This window comes from Embiotoca jacksoni, unplaced genomic scaffold (genome assembly GCF_022577435.1).
Source record: "Embiotoca jacksoni isolate LCO1_2020_lvr unplaced genomic scaffold, fEmbJac1.0.p SCAF_54, whole genome shotgun sequence".
Classification (NCBI taxonomy): Eukaryota; Metazoa; Chordata; class Actinopteri; family Embiotocidae; genus Embiotoca; species Embiotoca jacksoni.
Genome location: NW_027185408.1, coordinates 1214965 through 1232280, shown reverse-complemented (window position 1 = coordinate 1232280; position 17316 = coordinate 1214965). Strand labels below are relative to the sequence as shown.

Below are 17316 nucleotides of genomic sequence, written 5' to 3'. Positions count from 1 at the left end.
AACAAACTTTACTTTTAGGTTATTAGTTTTGCATGAACGTGCAAATTCCACCTTTAACAATCCAGGCGGGAATTGAACCTGGTACCTCCAGACTGAGAGACGACAACGCTGACAGGTGCATCACTATGCTGGCATCCATAACTTGAACGGAAGTCATACTTATAGCATGTCGTTGAAAATATGACTTTTTGATCATATTTCGGACGACATGCTATAGTATGACTTTTTTATCATATTTTTTTTTTATCTTTGGTTTGTGGCTGTGGTTTACCCTTACAGGGACTCGCCTTAGGAGGTCTTGCCCTCCGTGAACCTCGTGTGTTACCTTGGTGGGTAAACCGTGAACCTGATGTGTATGACTTTTTTACCATATTTCGGACGACATCCTATAATTTGACTTTTTATTCATATTGTGGACGACATGTCATGCTATGATTGTTTATTAAATTTTTAGGTGACATTACTAAATAACCGATGGTGAAGTGATTCGCACTTTGGTCTCCGATGCAAGAGTTTATAGGTTCGATCCCATCCTGGTTATTTCCCTTTGTGATTTGCATGTTCTTCCACGACCTGACATTTTTTGACGAAATGCTATAGTATGACTTTTTTATCATATTTTAGACGACATGCTGTATTATGACTTTTTTTTTTATTTATTTTTTTTTTATCATATTTTAGACGACATGATATAGTATGAATTTTTTATCAAATTTCGGACGACATGTATGTTTGACTTTTTTTCATATTTAAGACGACATGCTGTATGTATGACTGTTTGTTAAATTTTTTGATGACTTTACTAAATAACAGTTGGTGAAGTGGTTTGCACTTTAGGCTCTGATGCAAGAAGTAATAGCTTCGATCCCATGCTGGGTCATTTCACATCATGATTTGCATGTTCTTCCACTATCTGAAATTTTTCGACGACATGCTATAGTGAGTTTTTTTTGTAAATTTTTGGATGACATTCTATATGATTTGAGTATGATTTTTTTTTTACCATATTTTAGACGACATAAATGACTTTATTTTTTATCATATTTTGGATGACATCCTATAGTAGGACTTTCTTTTTCATATTTAAGACAACATGCTACAGTATGACTTTTTTTTTATCATATTTCGGACGACATGTTATAGTTTCCACCATAGGAGAGAAGGGGGAGAGGATGGAGAGAGGAGGGAGCTAAGAGCGGGAGAGGGGGAGGGTAGGAGGAGGAGGAGGAGATTTGTCAGCTTCCTGTGAGTCAGTGAAACCTTCATCCAGACTTCATCCAGGTTTCCACGGTGAAATCCCAAATGTTCACGTACCTGTGGTCACTAAAACATGAGGAACTCAGGTGTTGATGTTGATAAAGAGACCAACGTTGGAACACTTCCTCATGAAGGTTGTTGCTTCCTGCTGCTCCATGAACATGCAGGAATTATATATATTTGTAAATATAAATCAGGTAGAACTTATAATTAAAAACAGTTGTTCCTCAACATACCTGCCTGGAACATCCACGGTACTGTTGAGTCTCTCTGAAGCCTCACATCCCTGCTGGCTGACTGGGAAAGGAAAGGAAATGCTTTCAGAAGAAACACCAAACTATGCAGCTCATAATATGATACTCTGATAATAGAAACTTCAAAACACCTTCAAGTTGATTATCAAACACACATGATGCTAAATTCAATCTACGACAGAGAAATACACGTTAAATAAATGACTCTTTCACTCCATGAATGCTTTGAGTTCCAGAAAGAGGAAATTCATCTCTAAGATAATAATAATGTCATTTTACGTGAATAATAAACTGTCGTAGAAATACGTTTTCTGTCATTCAAACAGTTGTGAGTGTGCTAATGTTATCTAGAAAGCTCCTTTTAGTAAATAAGTGTATTAAAACTAGTGTAGTAAAGTAAGCAGCTTACTGGATAACAAGCCATCAGCAGCAGAGCAGTGACTGTCTGACATCAGGGCGGCTAACATGAGCTCAGGACAAATGATAGCTGGCTTCAACTGGAGTTCACCAATTCATGGTGAAACTAAAGGAGCTTTAAGATCATCATGATTTTAAGATCTGGAACTGACGTGACACAAAACTCACATGACCTCAGAGGTGGTTGAATCTCCATCTTCTGCTCTTTTTAAATCCCTCCATTGAACTTTTTGTTCTCGGCTCCACGAACACGACTCAGAGAATTCTTTGGGACCGACTGAAAATGGCCGCCCTCCTCCACCACGGTGAGGGTCCATGTGAGCCGCTGCCCGCTGCTCTCCGACACGTTAGCTCTTAATCCGACATGAAGGATGACGCTGTCAGTCGGAGATCATCGATGAACCGTTCAAACATCACGTTAGTAAACTGGTGAAAGTTTCTAGTGAACTTTGAAGTGATGGTGAAACATCAGTCCCGATGTGTTCCTCTCGCTGCCGAACTTCGTCTGAAAAACGGGGATTTTCTAACTTCTTCCTTCGTCGGTAAAACACAGTTTAATTTCATTTGACCGAAACACCATCTGAATCTGTCCTGACCTCAACTGTCACTCGGCGTGTGTTCAGTCCGTCACATGTTCTGATTTAAAGCAGGAAATATCTATTTTTCTGTCTGCTTTGATGAACTGAATCCACCTAACAGCTGATAACAACTAAAGTTTTATAGAAATACAACTTCCAAAGGTTTTCCTGCGCGCGCTCCTGTCGTTAGCCCCGCCCCTCTAAGAACCCGGTAGGTTACCAAGAAGGTCTCTCTGCTTGTCCTGATTGGCTGGCAACAGATTGACACCTGACCAACCAATACGGTGAGGACACGAGAGGTTCAAGGGCAACTCAAAACTGTAGGACACTTACGGACTTTTCCAAACTACACTTCTCTGCTTATGAACACAAATGCAAATTCACTGTTACAGAATTACAAAGAAACACATGTAAACAAATTAGCAGGACGCTGCAAGTGTTTATGGACATATTTGAAACATGCAGAAGGAAGTTAAATACTGCAGGTATTTGAGTGAAACTCCACCTTTATTTTCTAATGAATGAGGGATTATTTTCAGATGGACCTCCAGAAAACTAATAAGAAGGAGTGACTTTAACTAACAACACCGAGATAACTCCTTAGAAAACATTGATTGAATTTCATGAGAAGTTGAATGGGAGTCTATGGAGCCGGAGGCTTTTTAGAGACAACCTCTACTGGGACTAGAAGGTATTGCAGTTTAAGACACTTCCGCATTGGCCTGATTTTTCACACCCCGAAGTTACGTCCACTTTTATATACAGTCTCTTTCTGGAGACAAGTAAATAAAAAGGCTGTTAAAGAAAAGTGTTTGGGATGAAAAGTCCATTTAAAGCAGAGACACCTGGAACCAGGACTGAGGACCAGATTTCAGGTCCCTGGCAGGAAGCTCGGGCTGCTTTCTGCCTCATAACAAACCAACATGTCCAACATACAGTCCTGTATGTGGTCCAAACTGCTGCTGCTTCATCTCATGTCTCTGTGCTGATCTTTGGTTGGTTTGTCAGCTCCATCTAGTGGACAGACAGCAGAGCTGCATCATGTGATGTTGGATTTCTCTGCCACAGGTTAGACTGGTTCTGACGTCACTCTGATGCTTTTAGACTTGGACTCTGAAGTTATGAGGAAGTGAAGGCGTCCTCAGATCAAACGCTCTCAGACACCAGGACAGACGAGGGACAACGAGCAGCTTCTTCTCTCCGAATCTTTCCTCCACACTCGAAGGTGGAAAGTGTCTGGAAGTGGACCTGAAGTCGAGCAGGTGAGAATCCTCCCAGAGAAATCTGTACATGTCTGATGAACTCTGACCTCACCATGTTGGATCACTGACTGGACCCTAGAAATGTTTCCTGATGTCGATCGGCTGTTTCAAATCGTCTCCTGGATGCTTGTAGGTTTAAATATTGTTTCAGAATTTCTCTGAGTTAAAGAACATGACTTCAGACTGATTTCCAGGATTGTTGTTGGTGATTACCTGGTAAAGTGAACATCAGTCTGACTGTAATCTGATCTGGAGTCTTCAGTGAAAACATTCAGGGAATGTCAGAACTGGTTGGACAGCTTTGATCAACTGTAAACAGAAGAGCATTTATTTTAACCTTTTAATACCTGCAGTGTTCAAACAGCTGTCTTACAGCACTGAGACACTCGGTTTCACTCAACACCTGCATCACTAACATTTTGGGGATGAAAAGTTATTTTAACATTTTTATGACGTTGTCGCAGGAGATTTGTGGATTTTAATAAAGTATGTTGTGGACGCACAAATTCTAGAATTAAAGATTTATTTTCTGAGTCAAACTTTAAAACATCAAATATATTTGGTGTTCAACTTTCTGTATTTGTGGAGGAATCTGGGGAAACTTTAAACAGTTTTAGACTCGTCCTGTTCAGGTATCAAAGGTGTCTGTCAGTCCTGAGTTTGAGAGACATGTTACAGACAGTGATGAGAACTAATGTGTCCTGTACTGTGAAGGTTGTTGTACGTACTGAGCAGGTTGTTGTGTTTGTGTGAAGCTGTGGGCTCTGCTATGGATCAGTTGGAAGACAGAGAGGACGGAGTCCGTCCCTCTAAAACCACTCTGTGTGGGGAACATGAGAGCCGGACCGAAGCTCAGAGGTGAGACGACCGTCTCTAACTGTCCACGACTCTTCTCCACGTCACAGCTCAGCACTCACATCACTGCACCATCATTATTCTCACTCAGAGCTCTGTGTGTTCTGTTGAAGAACAAAGCAGCAGCTCAGACCTGCTGGACCTGGACCTGGACCTGGACATGGACATGGACCTGCTCCCAGCCGTGTGTCCATGAAGAGTGACTGGTCTATGGACGAAGCTATTGACTTCAAAGATGAACACAAGTCTGTTAAACAAAGGTAATATTGTTTAAAGTTTGTCTTTTGGTTTCAAACCCTCCTGATGTCATAACGTCTTTGTGTTGAACTTATTATTCACCTCGATAGAAGATTGGAGACATCTGGAGAGACAGTTGGCAGCTTGGACAGATGATCTCAGGCAGTTGAATCTGTATGTTCGTTGAAAGGAACCAAACTGTCTTCACACAGAGACTCAGAAGGAAATCTGTTCAGGGAGCTGGAGAGGAGGAAGAGTTGTCTGTAACAAGTAACCCTGCATGACGTGGTCCTACAGTCAGAAACCTCAGAGCAGGCCATCATGTTTGAGCTGACAGTGAAGATCAAATTAAAGAGGCCCACAAGAAGAAAATGGTCAAAGATCACAGGGGTGGGATCACCTCAGCTCAGAGGATCAAAGGACGTCAGACTCAGATTCTTTAGTCTCTTTAGTTCAGCAATGCCAGTTTGTTGGAACTGCAGGTTCATGGAAACACACTGGATGTATTCATGTTTCTGTTAGCGTCCAACAAAACACACAATCTGCAGGGTTAAAACTGAAAGCTACACATCTCTGTTTCCATCAGGAACCTTCAGCAGGAACCAGATTCTCCTGAACCCAGCTGTGTGTCCATGAAGAGTGACCGGTCTATGGGACGACGTATTACCTTCAAAGATGGACACCAGTCTGTTGAACAAAGGTAATAATGTCAAAAAAGTGAAGCTTTCTAACTGGACCTGTATTCAGGCAGCTGCTTGTTAACCCTCCTGTTATGTTTGTTTCTTCGGTACAGCAATGATGTTCCCGGGTCAATGTGACCCGGTGCATGTTTAATCATCCAAAAGTTGTCAGAAACCAAAGAATCCTAATAAATATAGTTTGTACCTCATCACCAACACCATTACTAACAATTCAATCAGTGTTTAGTGGAATGGAGTTATTCACCCCTCCATAGATCATAGTTCAATGAGGATAACTCACTCGTTTTCATGAAAAATACATGTTCAAACTATTTTTTAGGTACACTGGAAAAACCTAGATATAAATCTCATTATTCTACCATATCATGTATTTTTTCCTAACTTTTATTTGCATTTTGAAACGTTCTTTTTTTCATGGGGTGATGTAGATAAATAGAGATGAGACATCTCTGCTGTTCAGGGTCATATTGACCCGCTCACTCAAAATCAAGCCAAATGAGTCATAAGGATTGTGTTTCATCCAGCTCCTTCCACTTCTCCCCCAAAACATGTGTCCCTTCTAGATTAGTCATTTCTACAATGACTTTCTGTATTGAGTTTTGAATGACCAGCTCAAAAGCTGACTTGATGTCTGTGATACGAGTCACTACCATCCTGGTTGGGCCTGGCACTGTCTTTACAATGTTTTCAACAGACAGTCTTAGCTGATGTGTATCAGGTGAGGATGACCGCTGTATTTCATGATTTGTTGACACGAATGTCTCGCTTGGAGGAACAGGTTTATCACTTTCCTCATCTGATGGTTCATAATCAGTCCCATTATAATCTGAATTGACCTCAACATGGTCTTCATCTTCAGACACATCCTCCTCTATTTCACTGTCGTGATCAAGGATGTGCTCCAGAGCCTCCAGGGCGGTCATCCTTTAGTTTCTGTTGCTCATGTTGTCCTACAGTAAGCTGCTGAGTTGTATCTGCAGAGTGTATAGTTGGTAGGACTCCGAAGACACCATTTTGTATGTTTCGGCCCTCTCCTGCTAAGTGTGGGTGGAGGTTTCCTGCAGGAAAGAAAAGGTTCACTTCAAAACAGTATCTGTATTTCTAACACAGGTGGTAGTTAGAAAGAGAGAGTGTGAGATTGGGATGAAATAGGGTGTGGGTGTGTGTGTGTGTGTGTGTGTGTGTGTGTGTGTGTGTGAGAGACAGAAATGGGGTGAAACATGGTGGGAGGAAGTAAGAAAGACTGTCTCACATTTTCAAAGAAAGAAATGATCTAAACTTGACACTTTTGACCCCTTACAGCCTCAACTTTCACTGCCGGGTCAAATTGACCCAAACATCATATCTGTAATATAAACCTGCAGGGAGGGGTTGCAAATACATGATATTAAAAAAAAAAAAAAAAAAAAAAAAAAATTGCATTTACATTGATTAAACTAATTAAGGCAAGCAGAAGAAGTTTGATATTGAAAAAGTACTTCAGGCCGAGCTTTGAGTGAGTTTCTTTTCATCATAAAGCAGCAACAGAGAATCTCCTGCACATCACCTGCAGGGTTTAAACCCACTGAATCCAAAGGTTGATAAAAGTCTGATTATCAAAACTAAGAATGAGAAATACTGGCGTCTGACTGGATTAGTGATTTAAAATTAATGTTTTGTCTTCCTGTTCAGCTTCTCTCAGGTGTTGGTTGTCTTGGTAACTAAAAACATGAAGTCTCTTTACTTTATGTTTCTGGATTAATTCTGACCAAACATCTTGTGTTTTGATGTTGACTTTACAGAGTTGATCAGCAGGACTCAGACGTTCCTGAAACAAACCTGGACTCCATATTTCTGGTGTGTAAACACACAAACTAAATAGTGAATTACCAAAACTAACATTCTCCCTGCTGCACTCTGTAGACCAGCAGGATTTCAGTCCATATTTAAAATGATCTGATACGTTCTGTGTATTAAAGTTGATATATTTCTCTGTTTCAGCTGCTGGAGGAGAACATGATCAGTTTTGTAAAGAACGAGCTGAAGAAGATGCAGAAAATTCTGAGTCCAGATAACCCAAAATGCTTAGAGAGTCAGAGTGAGGATGAGGAGGTGTTGGAGGGTGAGGATGAAGAGCAGAGGAGGAGCAGAGAGTCATTTCTGAAGATCACACTACACTTCCTGAGGAGACTGAAGCAGGAGGAGCTGGCTGACCGTCTGCAGAGCAGTAAGAGGATTTTAACAGCTGGAACATGATGGAAAGAGGAAACATGGGAGAAACTTAGATTTCCAAACTCTGCTGTTAATACGATGCAAACATCTTCATCACATCTGTGAATTCTTCTGGACTGAAAACAGTCAGAAACTGTTTGTCCACAACTGATGTGAAGAAATTATTTCATGGAGACACAAAATGTTTAAACTGTTCAAAAGTTTGTATTCAGGTTTACTGAGACATTCACTTGTTGTTTCTTTGTTTGTTTTTTTGTTCAGGACGTAAACCTGCAGTGTGTCAACAACTCAAGTCAAACCTGAGGAAGAAGTTCCAGAGTGTGTTTGAGGGGATTTCTAAAGCAGGAAACCGAACCCTTCTGAATGAGATGTACACAGAGCTGTACATCACAGAGGGAGGGACTGCAGAGGTCAATGATCAACATGAGGTCAGACAGATTGAAACAACATCCAGGAAACCAGACAGACCAGAAACAACCATCAGACAAGAAGACATCTTTAAAGACTCACCTGGAAGACATGAACCAATCAGAACAGTGCTGACAAAGGGAGTGGCTGGCATCGGGAAGACAGTGTTAACACAGAAGTTCACTCTGGACTGGGCTGAAGACAAAACCAACCAGAACATCCAGTTCATGTTTCCGTTCACTTTCAGAGAGCTGAATGTGCTGAAAGAGAGAAAGTTCAGTTTGGTGGAACTGGTTCATCTCTTCTTCACTGAAACCAAAGCAGCAGGAATCTGCATCTTTGAACACTTCCAGGTTGTGTTCATCTTTGACGGTCTGGATGAGTGTCGACTTCCTCTGGACTTCCACAACAATGAGATCCTGACTGATGTTACAGAGTCCACCTCAGTGGATGTGCTGCTGACCAACCTCATCAGGGGGAAACTGCTTCCCTCCGCTCGCCTCTGGATAACCACACGACCTGCAGCGGCCAATCAGATCCCTGCCGAGTGTGTTGGCATGGTGACAGAGGTCAGAGGGTTCACTGACCCGCAGAAGGATGAGTACTTCAGGAGGAGGTTCAGAGATGAGGAGCAGGCCAGCAGCATCATCTCCCACGTCAAGATATCCAGAAGCCTCCACATCATGTGCCACATCCCGGTCTTCTGCTGGATCACTGCTACAGTTCTGGAGGACGTGTTGAAAAGAAGAGACAGAGGAGAGCTGCCCAAGACCCTGACGGAGATGTTCATCCACTTCCTGGTGGTTCAGGCCAAAGTGAAGCAGGTCAAGTATGATGAAGGAGCTGAGACAGATCCACACTGGAATGAAAAGAGCAGGAAGATGATGGAGTCTCTGGGAAAACTGGCTTTTGATCAGCTGCAGAAAGGAAACCTGATCTTCTATGAATCCGATCTGACAGAGTGTGGCATCGATATCAGAGCAGCCTCAGTGTACTCAGGAGTGTTCACCCAGATCTTTAAAGAGGAGAGCGGGCTGTACCAGGACAAGGTGTTCTGCTTCGTCCATCTGAGCGTTCAGGAGTTTCTGGCTGCGCTTCACGTCCATCTGACCTTCATCAACTCTGCTGTCAACCTGCTGAAGGAACAACAAACAACATGTTTGTCTAAAGTCTTCAGACACGAAACAAAACTAATCCATCTCTACCAGACTGCTGTGGACGAGGCCTTAAAGAGTCCAAATGGACACCTGGACTTGTTCCTCCGCTTCCTTCTGGGTCTTTCACTGCAGACCAATCAGACTCTCCTACGAGGCCTGCTGACACAGACAGGAAGTAACTCACAGACCAATCAGGAAACAGTCCAGTACATCAAGAAGAAGATCAGTGAGAATCTGTCTGCAGAGAGAAGCATCAATATGTTCCACTGCCTGAATGAACTGAATGATCGTTCTCTAGTGGAGGAGATCCAACAGTCCCTGAGATCAGGACGTCTCTCCACAGATAAACTGTCTCCTGCTCAGTGGTCAGCTCTGGTCTTCATCTTACTGTCATCAGAAGAACATCTGGATGTGTTTGACCTGAAGAAATACTCTGCTTCAGAGGAGGCTCTTCTGAGGCTGCTGCCAGTTGTCAAAGCCTCCAACAAAGCTCTGTACGAGGATTTATCAACCATTTCAAACATGTTTCATTTTTTAAATAACAAATAAAACAGCTTGTGTTCATTGTTAATTCTTCTCTAGGCTGACTGGATGTAACCTGTCAGAGAGAAGCTGTGAAGCTCTGTCATCAGTTCTCATCTCCCAGTCCTCCAGTCTGAGGGAGCTGGACCTGAGTAACAACGACCTTCAGGATTCAGGAGTGAAGCTGCTTTCTGCTGGTCTGGAGAGTCCTCACGGTAAACTGGAGACTCTCAGGTCAGGAAACATCTGGTTGTTGATCAGTTAAATTATCTTTAAGTTCATGTTGGTGCAGATGTTCAACGTCTGTAGGATTTTCCTTCTTGTTTCTGGAGTTGATGATATTTTTCTGACTCCAGTCTGTCAGGTTGTCTGATCTCAGAGGAAGGCTGTGCTTCTCTGGCCTCAGCTCTGAGCTCCAACCCCTCCCATCTGAGAGAGCTGGACCTGAGCTACAATCATCCAGGAGACACAGGAGTGAAGCTGCTGTCTGCTGGTCTGGAGGATCCTCAATGGAGACTGGACACTCTCAGGTATGGACAGACAACCAGAGCTCACACAGTGCAGGTTTGTCTCATTGATTTGACTTCATGTGTTGTTGCTCAGGTCCATCATCATGAAGGATGACTTGTTTCTCTTGTTTCAGTTCAGAGGAGTGAGGAGGTCTGAGTTAGGAAATGTGGATCCTCAGAAGTCTTTTATCAAGTGGAAACAGCTGTTCATTAGAAACATTGTGAAGTTGGTGTCAAATCCTTCTCATCTTGAACCATGTTATCAGCCTGGCTGTAGGGACGACAGTGTTCATCAGTCGATCACCACTTTGGTCCAAACTGATTCATCTCAACAACTAATAAACATGAGATGAACTTCAGTTCAGACATTTATGATCCCCAGCGGATGAACCCAGTAGGTTTACACTTTTAGTTTGTACTAAAGTATCTCAACAACTATTGATTGATGTATTACCATAAAAACACGCAGCAGATATCCACAGTGCAGAAAGAATAAACCTTCATGACCTCAGAGATAACCTGAATTTTCATTTTTCTCCATCATCATCTCAAATTTGAGAAGTTCAGGACTCAAAGTTCGGCCTCAGTCTTCACTCTGAAATACAGTCGTTTTTATATGAAGTTCTAAAATCAAGTCAGTTTTATTTTACAGTCCAGAGTTACAACTTTTCCTCCCAGAGCTTCAGTCTCTACAGCTGACTCCCTCCATCATTACACCCTCGATTCTGAACATGTAAATTACACAAACCAACTGAATGTGGTGGTTGGACTGATCTGTGAACAGTCTGAAAACAGTTCAGCTGTTCATGTGAATGTTGGTCAAACTGTTCATTTTAAGGGACAACATGCAGAGACCAATATTTCACATGTGGGAGGACATCAATAAAAACAGAGCAGATCAGTGGAGACTGAGCTCTCTGATTATTTCTACATATCTTCTTCTTCTTCAGGTGTTTTCCTCACAGACAGCAGTGAAACCATCAGAGAGACAGTTGACACTGATGAGTTTCAGCCTGTTTCTGTGTCTCACTGACAAACTGAGGAACTCTGCTTCATGTTAAACAGCAGTTAGGACTCCTGTTGGATAGAAAATCATTGTGACTGTTTCTTCCTCCAGGGTGGACCATGGTGGAGAGCAGTGGTTAAAACCTGGTCTGAGGAAGTGTAAGTTTGACTGATAAACATTACATTACATTATTTAGCTGATGCTTTTCAACCATGAGGGTACAAAACCCAGAACAACACGAATCAAGAAAATACAATTTCTTCTAGAAAGCCAAACTACAAAGTGCTAAAAGTAAGTTCCATTTTAATCTACTAAAGTTCTCCTATTCAAGGTAAAGTCAGAAGAGGTGTGTTTTTAGTTTGCGACGGAAGATGTACAGAGTTTCTGCTGTCCTGATGTTGTTGGGGAGCTCATTCCACCATTTAGGAGCCAGGACAACAAACAGTCATGATTTTGTAGAGTGTTTAGCTCAGTGAGGAGCAACAAGCTGATTGGCCGATGCAGAGCGGAGTGAACGGGCTGGGATGTAAGGTTGGACCATGTCCTGGATGTAGACTGGACCCGATCTGTTCACAGTACGGTACGAAGTACCAATGTTTGGAAAAGGATGCGGGAGGCTACTGGTAACCAGTGAAGGGAGCGGAGGAGGAGGAGGAGGAGGAGTGAATTTCGGGAGGTTGAAGACGAGTCGAGCTGCTGCATTCTGGATGAGCTGCAGAGGTCGGATGGTACTAACAGGTAGACCTGCCAGGAGGGAGTTACAGTAGTCTAGGCGTGAGATGGCCAGAACCTGGACCAGAACCTGGACCAGCGCCACTTTCTGAGTGAGAAGAAGACGTATTCTCCTGATGTTGTGCAGCATGTATCTACAGGAACGTGTTGTTGCAGTGATGTTGGCAGTAAGAGAGAGTTGACTGTTGAGTGTCTCCGAGGTTCTTAGCAGTCAGGGTCGGGAAAACAGAGTTGTTGAAGGTAGTAGTCGGGTCGAGGGTGGGAGAGTCTTTCTCTGGAAGGAAGAGCAGTTCAGTCTTGTGGAGGTTGATTTTCAGGTGGTGTGAGGACATCCACTGAGAGATGTCAGTCAGACAGACAGAGATTCATTCTGCTACCTGTGTTTCAGATCGGGGAAAAGAGAGGATTAGTTGGGTGTCATCAGCAAAGCTGTGGTAGGAAAAGCCATGCGAGCTAATGACAGAGCCGAGAGAGTTGGTGAACAGAGAGAAGAGGAGGGGACCCAGGACGGAGACTTGAGGGACACCAGTAGTGAGAGGACAAGGTTCAGACACAGATCCTCTCCAAGTTACCCGGTAGGTGAGGTCGTTGAGGTAGGATGAGAACAAGGAGAGAGCAGAGCCTGAGACACCGAGGTCCTGAAGGAGGAAAGAAGGATCTGGTGGTTCACTGTGTCAAATGCAGCAGAAGGTCTAGAAGGATCAGGACAGAGGACAGAGAGGCTGCTCTAGCAGTGTGAAGCTGCTCAGAGACAGAAGGAGGACCGTCTCTGTTGAGTGGTCTGTTGAAACCAGACTGGTGGTCAAGTAGGTTATTATGGCGGAGATAGGAGGAGAGTTGGTTGAAGATAGCTCGCTCCAGAGTTTTGGAAAGAAAGTAAAGAAGAGAAACGGTCTGTAGTTGTTTACTTCAGATGGGTTGAGGGAGGGTTTCTTCAGGAGAGGGTTCACTCTCTCCTTCAGAGAGTTCAGGAAACAGACCGTTGACAGAGAAGTGTTGATGAGATGGAGAGAAAAGGAAGAAGGTCAGGAGCAATAGATTGGAGAATGTGAGATGGGATGGGGTCAAGGGGGCAGGTGGTTGGGGGGGTGGAGGTTACCAAGGTCACAACTTGATTGGGAGACGGGGGCGGGGGGGGTGAAAGAGGATGATGGACATGAAGTTACAGAGAATGGGTTTGAAAATGAGGATCATATATCATCTATCTTTTTAGTAAAGTAGTTGACAAAGTGGCTTGGTAGAAGGGAGGAGGGAGGAGAGGGGGGGGGGGGTCAAGGAGGTTGGAAAAGATGGAGAAGAGGTTTTTGGGATTGGAAAATGAGGATTGAATCCTGGTTTGGTAGAAAAAGCTTTTGGCTGCAGAAATAGAGGCAGAGAAAGAGGAGAGGAGAGATTGATAAGTGAGCATGTCATCAGGGTGGTTAGATTTTCTACATTTCCTTTCTGCTGCTCTCATAGTGTCTCTCAGACAACCACGGAGCTGGGGAGGACTGGAGGACATGGAGGAGGACAGAGACAATCAAGAGAGGAAGACAGAGGAGAAAGGAGAGTGTCTGTGGCTGAGTTAGGATGCATGAGGGAGAAAGAGTCAGTTGAAGGGAGGGCAGATAAAACAGAGGAGGGAGAGAGGAGGGGGAGACGAGGAGAGAGGAGGAGGAGAGAAGGGAGAGAGGAGGGGGACAGGAGGGAGAGAGGAGGGGGAGAGGAGAGAGAGAGGAGGGACCAAGAGGAGGAGGACAGGAGGGAGGGAGAGAGGAGGAGGAGAATAGGGTGAGAGGAGGAAGAGGGGAGGGGGAGAGGAGGGAGATAGGAGGAAGAGAGGAGGGAGAGAGGAGAGGGAGAGGAGAGAGAGGAGGGAGAGAGGAAGGGGAGTGTAGGGGGAGAGAGAGGAGGGAGAGAGGAGGGGGACATGAGGAGGAGAGGGGGGAAACGAGGGGGAGAGGAGGGAGAGAGAGAGGAGGGAGAGAGGAGGGGGAGAGGAGGGAGAGAGGAGGGAGAGAGGAGGGAGAGAGGTGGGGAGAGGGAGTGAGATAGGAGGGGAGAGGAGGGAGAGAGGAGGGGGAGAGGGAGTGAATGTTGTGACTGACAGGTCCAGAGTCTGTTGATGTGGTCAGGTTGTCAGTTTGAGAGAGTCAGAGATAAAGAAGTGGTCGGAGACATGAAGTGGAGTTACAGTGAGGTTAGATGTGAAGCAGTTTCTGGTGAAATATAGTCCAGGTGGTTCAAACCTTTGTGAGGAGGAGGGGAAGGACTGAGGGAGACAGCAAAGGAAGACAGGAAAAGGAAAAGGTCAGATGACTTCTCTGTCTGGATGTTAAAGTCACCCAGAAGGACAAGTGGAGGACCATTTTCTGGGAAGTTTGACAGGAGGACGTCTAATTCATCCAAGAAATCTTCCAAAGAACCTGGAGGACGGTAGAAGACAACAATGTTTAATTGGACCGGATGAGAAACTGTCACAGCATGAAACTCAGAAGACAGTGAGGTAGGAAGCGGAAGTGGGTAAAGAGAAAAACTTCATTTGGGGGAGATGAGTAAACCTGTACCAACTCCTCCCCCCTCCTCCTCTACCAGGAGGTCTGGGGGTGTGGCTGAAGGAGAAGGCAGAGGAGAGAGCAGCAGGGTGAATGTGTTGTCCGGTGTGATCCAGGTCTCAGTGAGACCAAGGAAGTCCAGCGATTGCTGGATATCAAAGCCAGAGATGAAGTCTGTCTTCAGCTGACTGTCAGTTCCAGAGTCCTCCTGTGACGAGGTGTTGGGTATGTGTGGAACGGGTGGGATAGATAAGAGAGGAAAGGTTACGGTGTTGGTGTGAACGAGTGGGAGGCTGATAGTATCTACGAGTAGATATACGCACAGGTACGGAAAGTACACACATATTCAGATAGCAGTAGTTATACTCAGCTTCCCCCGGAGACTCCAACAAAAGACTCCTTTGTCTCCGTCCTCCGAGTCTTCCTACGACGAGCCCTCACAGACACTGAAGCTGACTCTTCAAACACTTCCTGGTTTTCCAACAGGGTTGGCTACAGCTGGTCAGACCACACCCCCTGCTCGTTAGGCCTCCCGTCACCAGGTGTTACAAATGAGCAGCAATAGAAACTCACCACTGATTTCTAAACAAAGAAAACTTTCACACAGTCTCTAAATTTGGTCCCAAACTGTTCCCGGAGAGTCTTTTTACCTCAAACGGTAGAAAGTAAAATACAACTTAGTCCTTAATAGAATTAGAATAAAAGACCATCAGTTTAACTCTAAACTTGTTCTCTTTGACTCTCAGTTACTTGAGTGAAAACAAGAATCCAATCACAAACAATTCCAGCTACCAAAAACCATCCAAGCTTTATCAGTCAAGATATCCTAAAACAGCAGATGCAATAATAAACTTGATCAGAGAAGCGTATTTAAAGATTCTACTTTGTCTTAGTTCAAGTGATCCAGCTGGATGTCGTCCCCCAAAAGTCAAAGCCTGACAAAAAGTATCATCATTAAACTTTCTATGAACGAACAACAAGTCAGGAAGTAAAGAAAGAAAAAAGCCATCAGATGTGTCAGATGATAAACTGCAGCTGTGTCGTGTCTTTTTCTCTCCATCAGATTTCTGTGAACTTGAACTGGACACAAACTCAGTAAACGGAAAACTCAAACTGTCTGACAACAACAGGAAGGTGACGAAGGTGGAAGAAGATCAGTCATATCCTGATCATCCAGACAGATTTGACTACTGGTGGCAGCTGCTGTGTAGAACTGGTCTGACTGGTCGCTGTTACTGGGAGGTCGAGAGGAGAGGAAGGGTTCATATAGCAGTGAGTTACAGAGGAATCAGAAGGAGAGGAGACAGTGATGACTGCAGGTTTGGAAGGAACGATCAGTCCTGGAGTCTGAACTGTTACGACGATGGTCGTTACTCTGTCTGGCACAATAACACAATAACATCCTCCTCCTCCTCCTCCTCCTCCTCCAACAGAGTAGCAGTGTATGTGGACTGTCCTGCTGGCACTCTGTCCTTCTACAGAATCTCCTCTGACACTCTGATCCACCTCCACACCTTCAACACCACATTCACTGAACCTCTGTATCCTGGATTTAGGTTCTGGTCAGTTGGTTCCTCAGTGTCTCTGTGTTCTCTGTAGGAGGAAGAGTCTGTGGAAGTGACAGCAGCTTTAAATGTTGATGGTGGATGAAGTTTCTCTTTGGTTCACCGTTGAATCACTGATTGTGATGTCAGAATATGTTTTGTGTCAGAAGTAGTGAAATGATGTCCTCACCTCTGAACTTTGACCTTCACTTCCATGTGGACAGATGAAGGTCAAACTGAGCTCTTTGGCTGATAAACATCAGCAGATTCTGGAAACCTGCTGCAAGACGGCCTGAAAATAACTTTTACACTCGTCATGAATCCTGTTGAAATGTTTTCTGTGTTTGAGTTGATGAAATAAAACGTGAATATTTGAATAAAGTTTCATTTAATGTGTGTTTTCTGCCGGGTTGTTTAATATGTTGTTAGAACAAACTGAGTCCACCCCTGTGTGATCTCCCTGAAAGGTTCTGCTTCTGTTCTGCTTCTTAATGTGAGAAAACCAACAACGACGTCACCCGTCGGTTTGTGAACGGATGTTTTAAACCCTCCGTTATGACATTCAGCCGTCGACATCTCCGCCAGAAATGACCATATTTGGACGAGCTGGGGAGGAGGGAGGGGTCTAACGGAGACGGAGGACGCTATGCCCCGCCCACCTATACAGGAAACATGACTTCCTCCCAGGCCTGTCAATCAAACATACACGCCCCCAAACATAACAATGTTCAAGGTGTGAACTACTGCCCGTTCTGTCATCATCACCTACGACTCCACGTCATCACTTGAGTATCAATGTCGTCGTCTCCGTCCCGTCGTCGTCGTCTCCGTCCCGTCGTTAGCACCGACTGTTTCCTGGGCAACGATATCTGGCCTCAACTTCCTGTTTACGGCCTACAAATGTGAATCATCCAGAAAGTTTTGTCACGATGTGAACGAACCAAACCGTGGTTCAGTTTGATCCGGACGGAAACGTTCTCTTTTAGTCAGATCAGATTCTGGTACTTTGGTCCGAGGCTCCTTTCACACAATTCACAATATAGTTTATTTTAATTTAAAAAATCAAGTAAAACGTTCGATATAAAGATAGAAATGCTCTATAATTAAAATCCACTAATTAAAGTCAAATCAA

General features: G+C 44.0%; 1 protein-coding gene and 1 long non-coding RNA gene across 2 annotated transcripts; one reads left to right on the top strand and one right to left on the bottom strand.

The window, feature by feature from the left end:
• Positions 1-1349: 1349 nt before the first annotated feature.
• On the bottom strand, positions 1350-2620 carry LOC138212335 (uncharacterized). Its single transcript, XR_011179430.1, has 3 exons — positions 2097-2620; positions 1494-1554; positions 1350-1405 (listed from the first exon to the last, which is right to left on the bottom strand). It is a non-coding gene; the product is annotated as an uncharacterized lncRNA (long non-coding RNA).
• A 4690-nt stretch (positions 2621-7310) lies between these two features.
• On the top strand, positions 7311-16580 carry LOC138212331 (protein NLRC3-like). Its single transcript, XM_069172655.1, has 7 exons — positions 7311-7397; positions 7542-7764; positions 8034-9831; positions 9920-10093; positions 10216-10389; positions 11486-11532; positions 15704-16580. The coding sequence occupies exons 2-7, from the start codon at positions 7557-7559 to the stop codon at positions 16237-16239; spliced, it is 2937 nt and encodes a 978-aa protein (XP_069028756.1). The 5' UTR covers positions 7311-7397; positions 7542-7556; the 3' UTR covers positions 16240-16580.
• Positions 16581-17316: the final 736 nt, after the last annotated feature.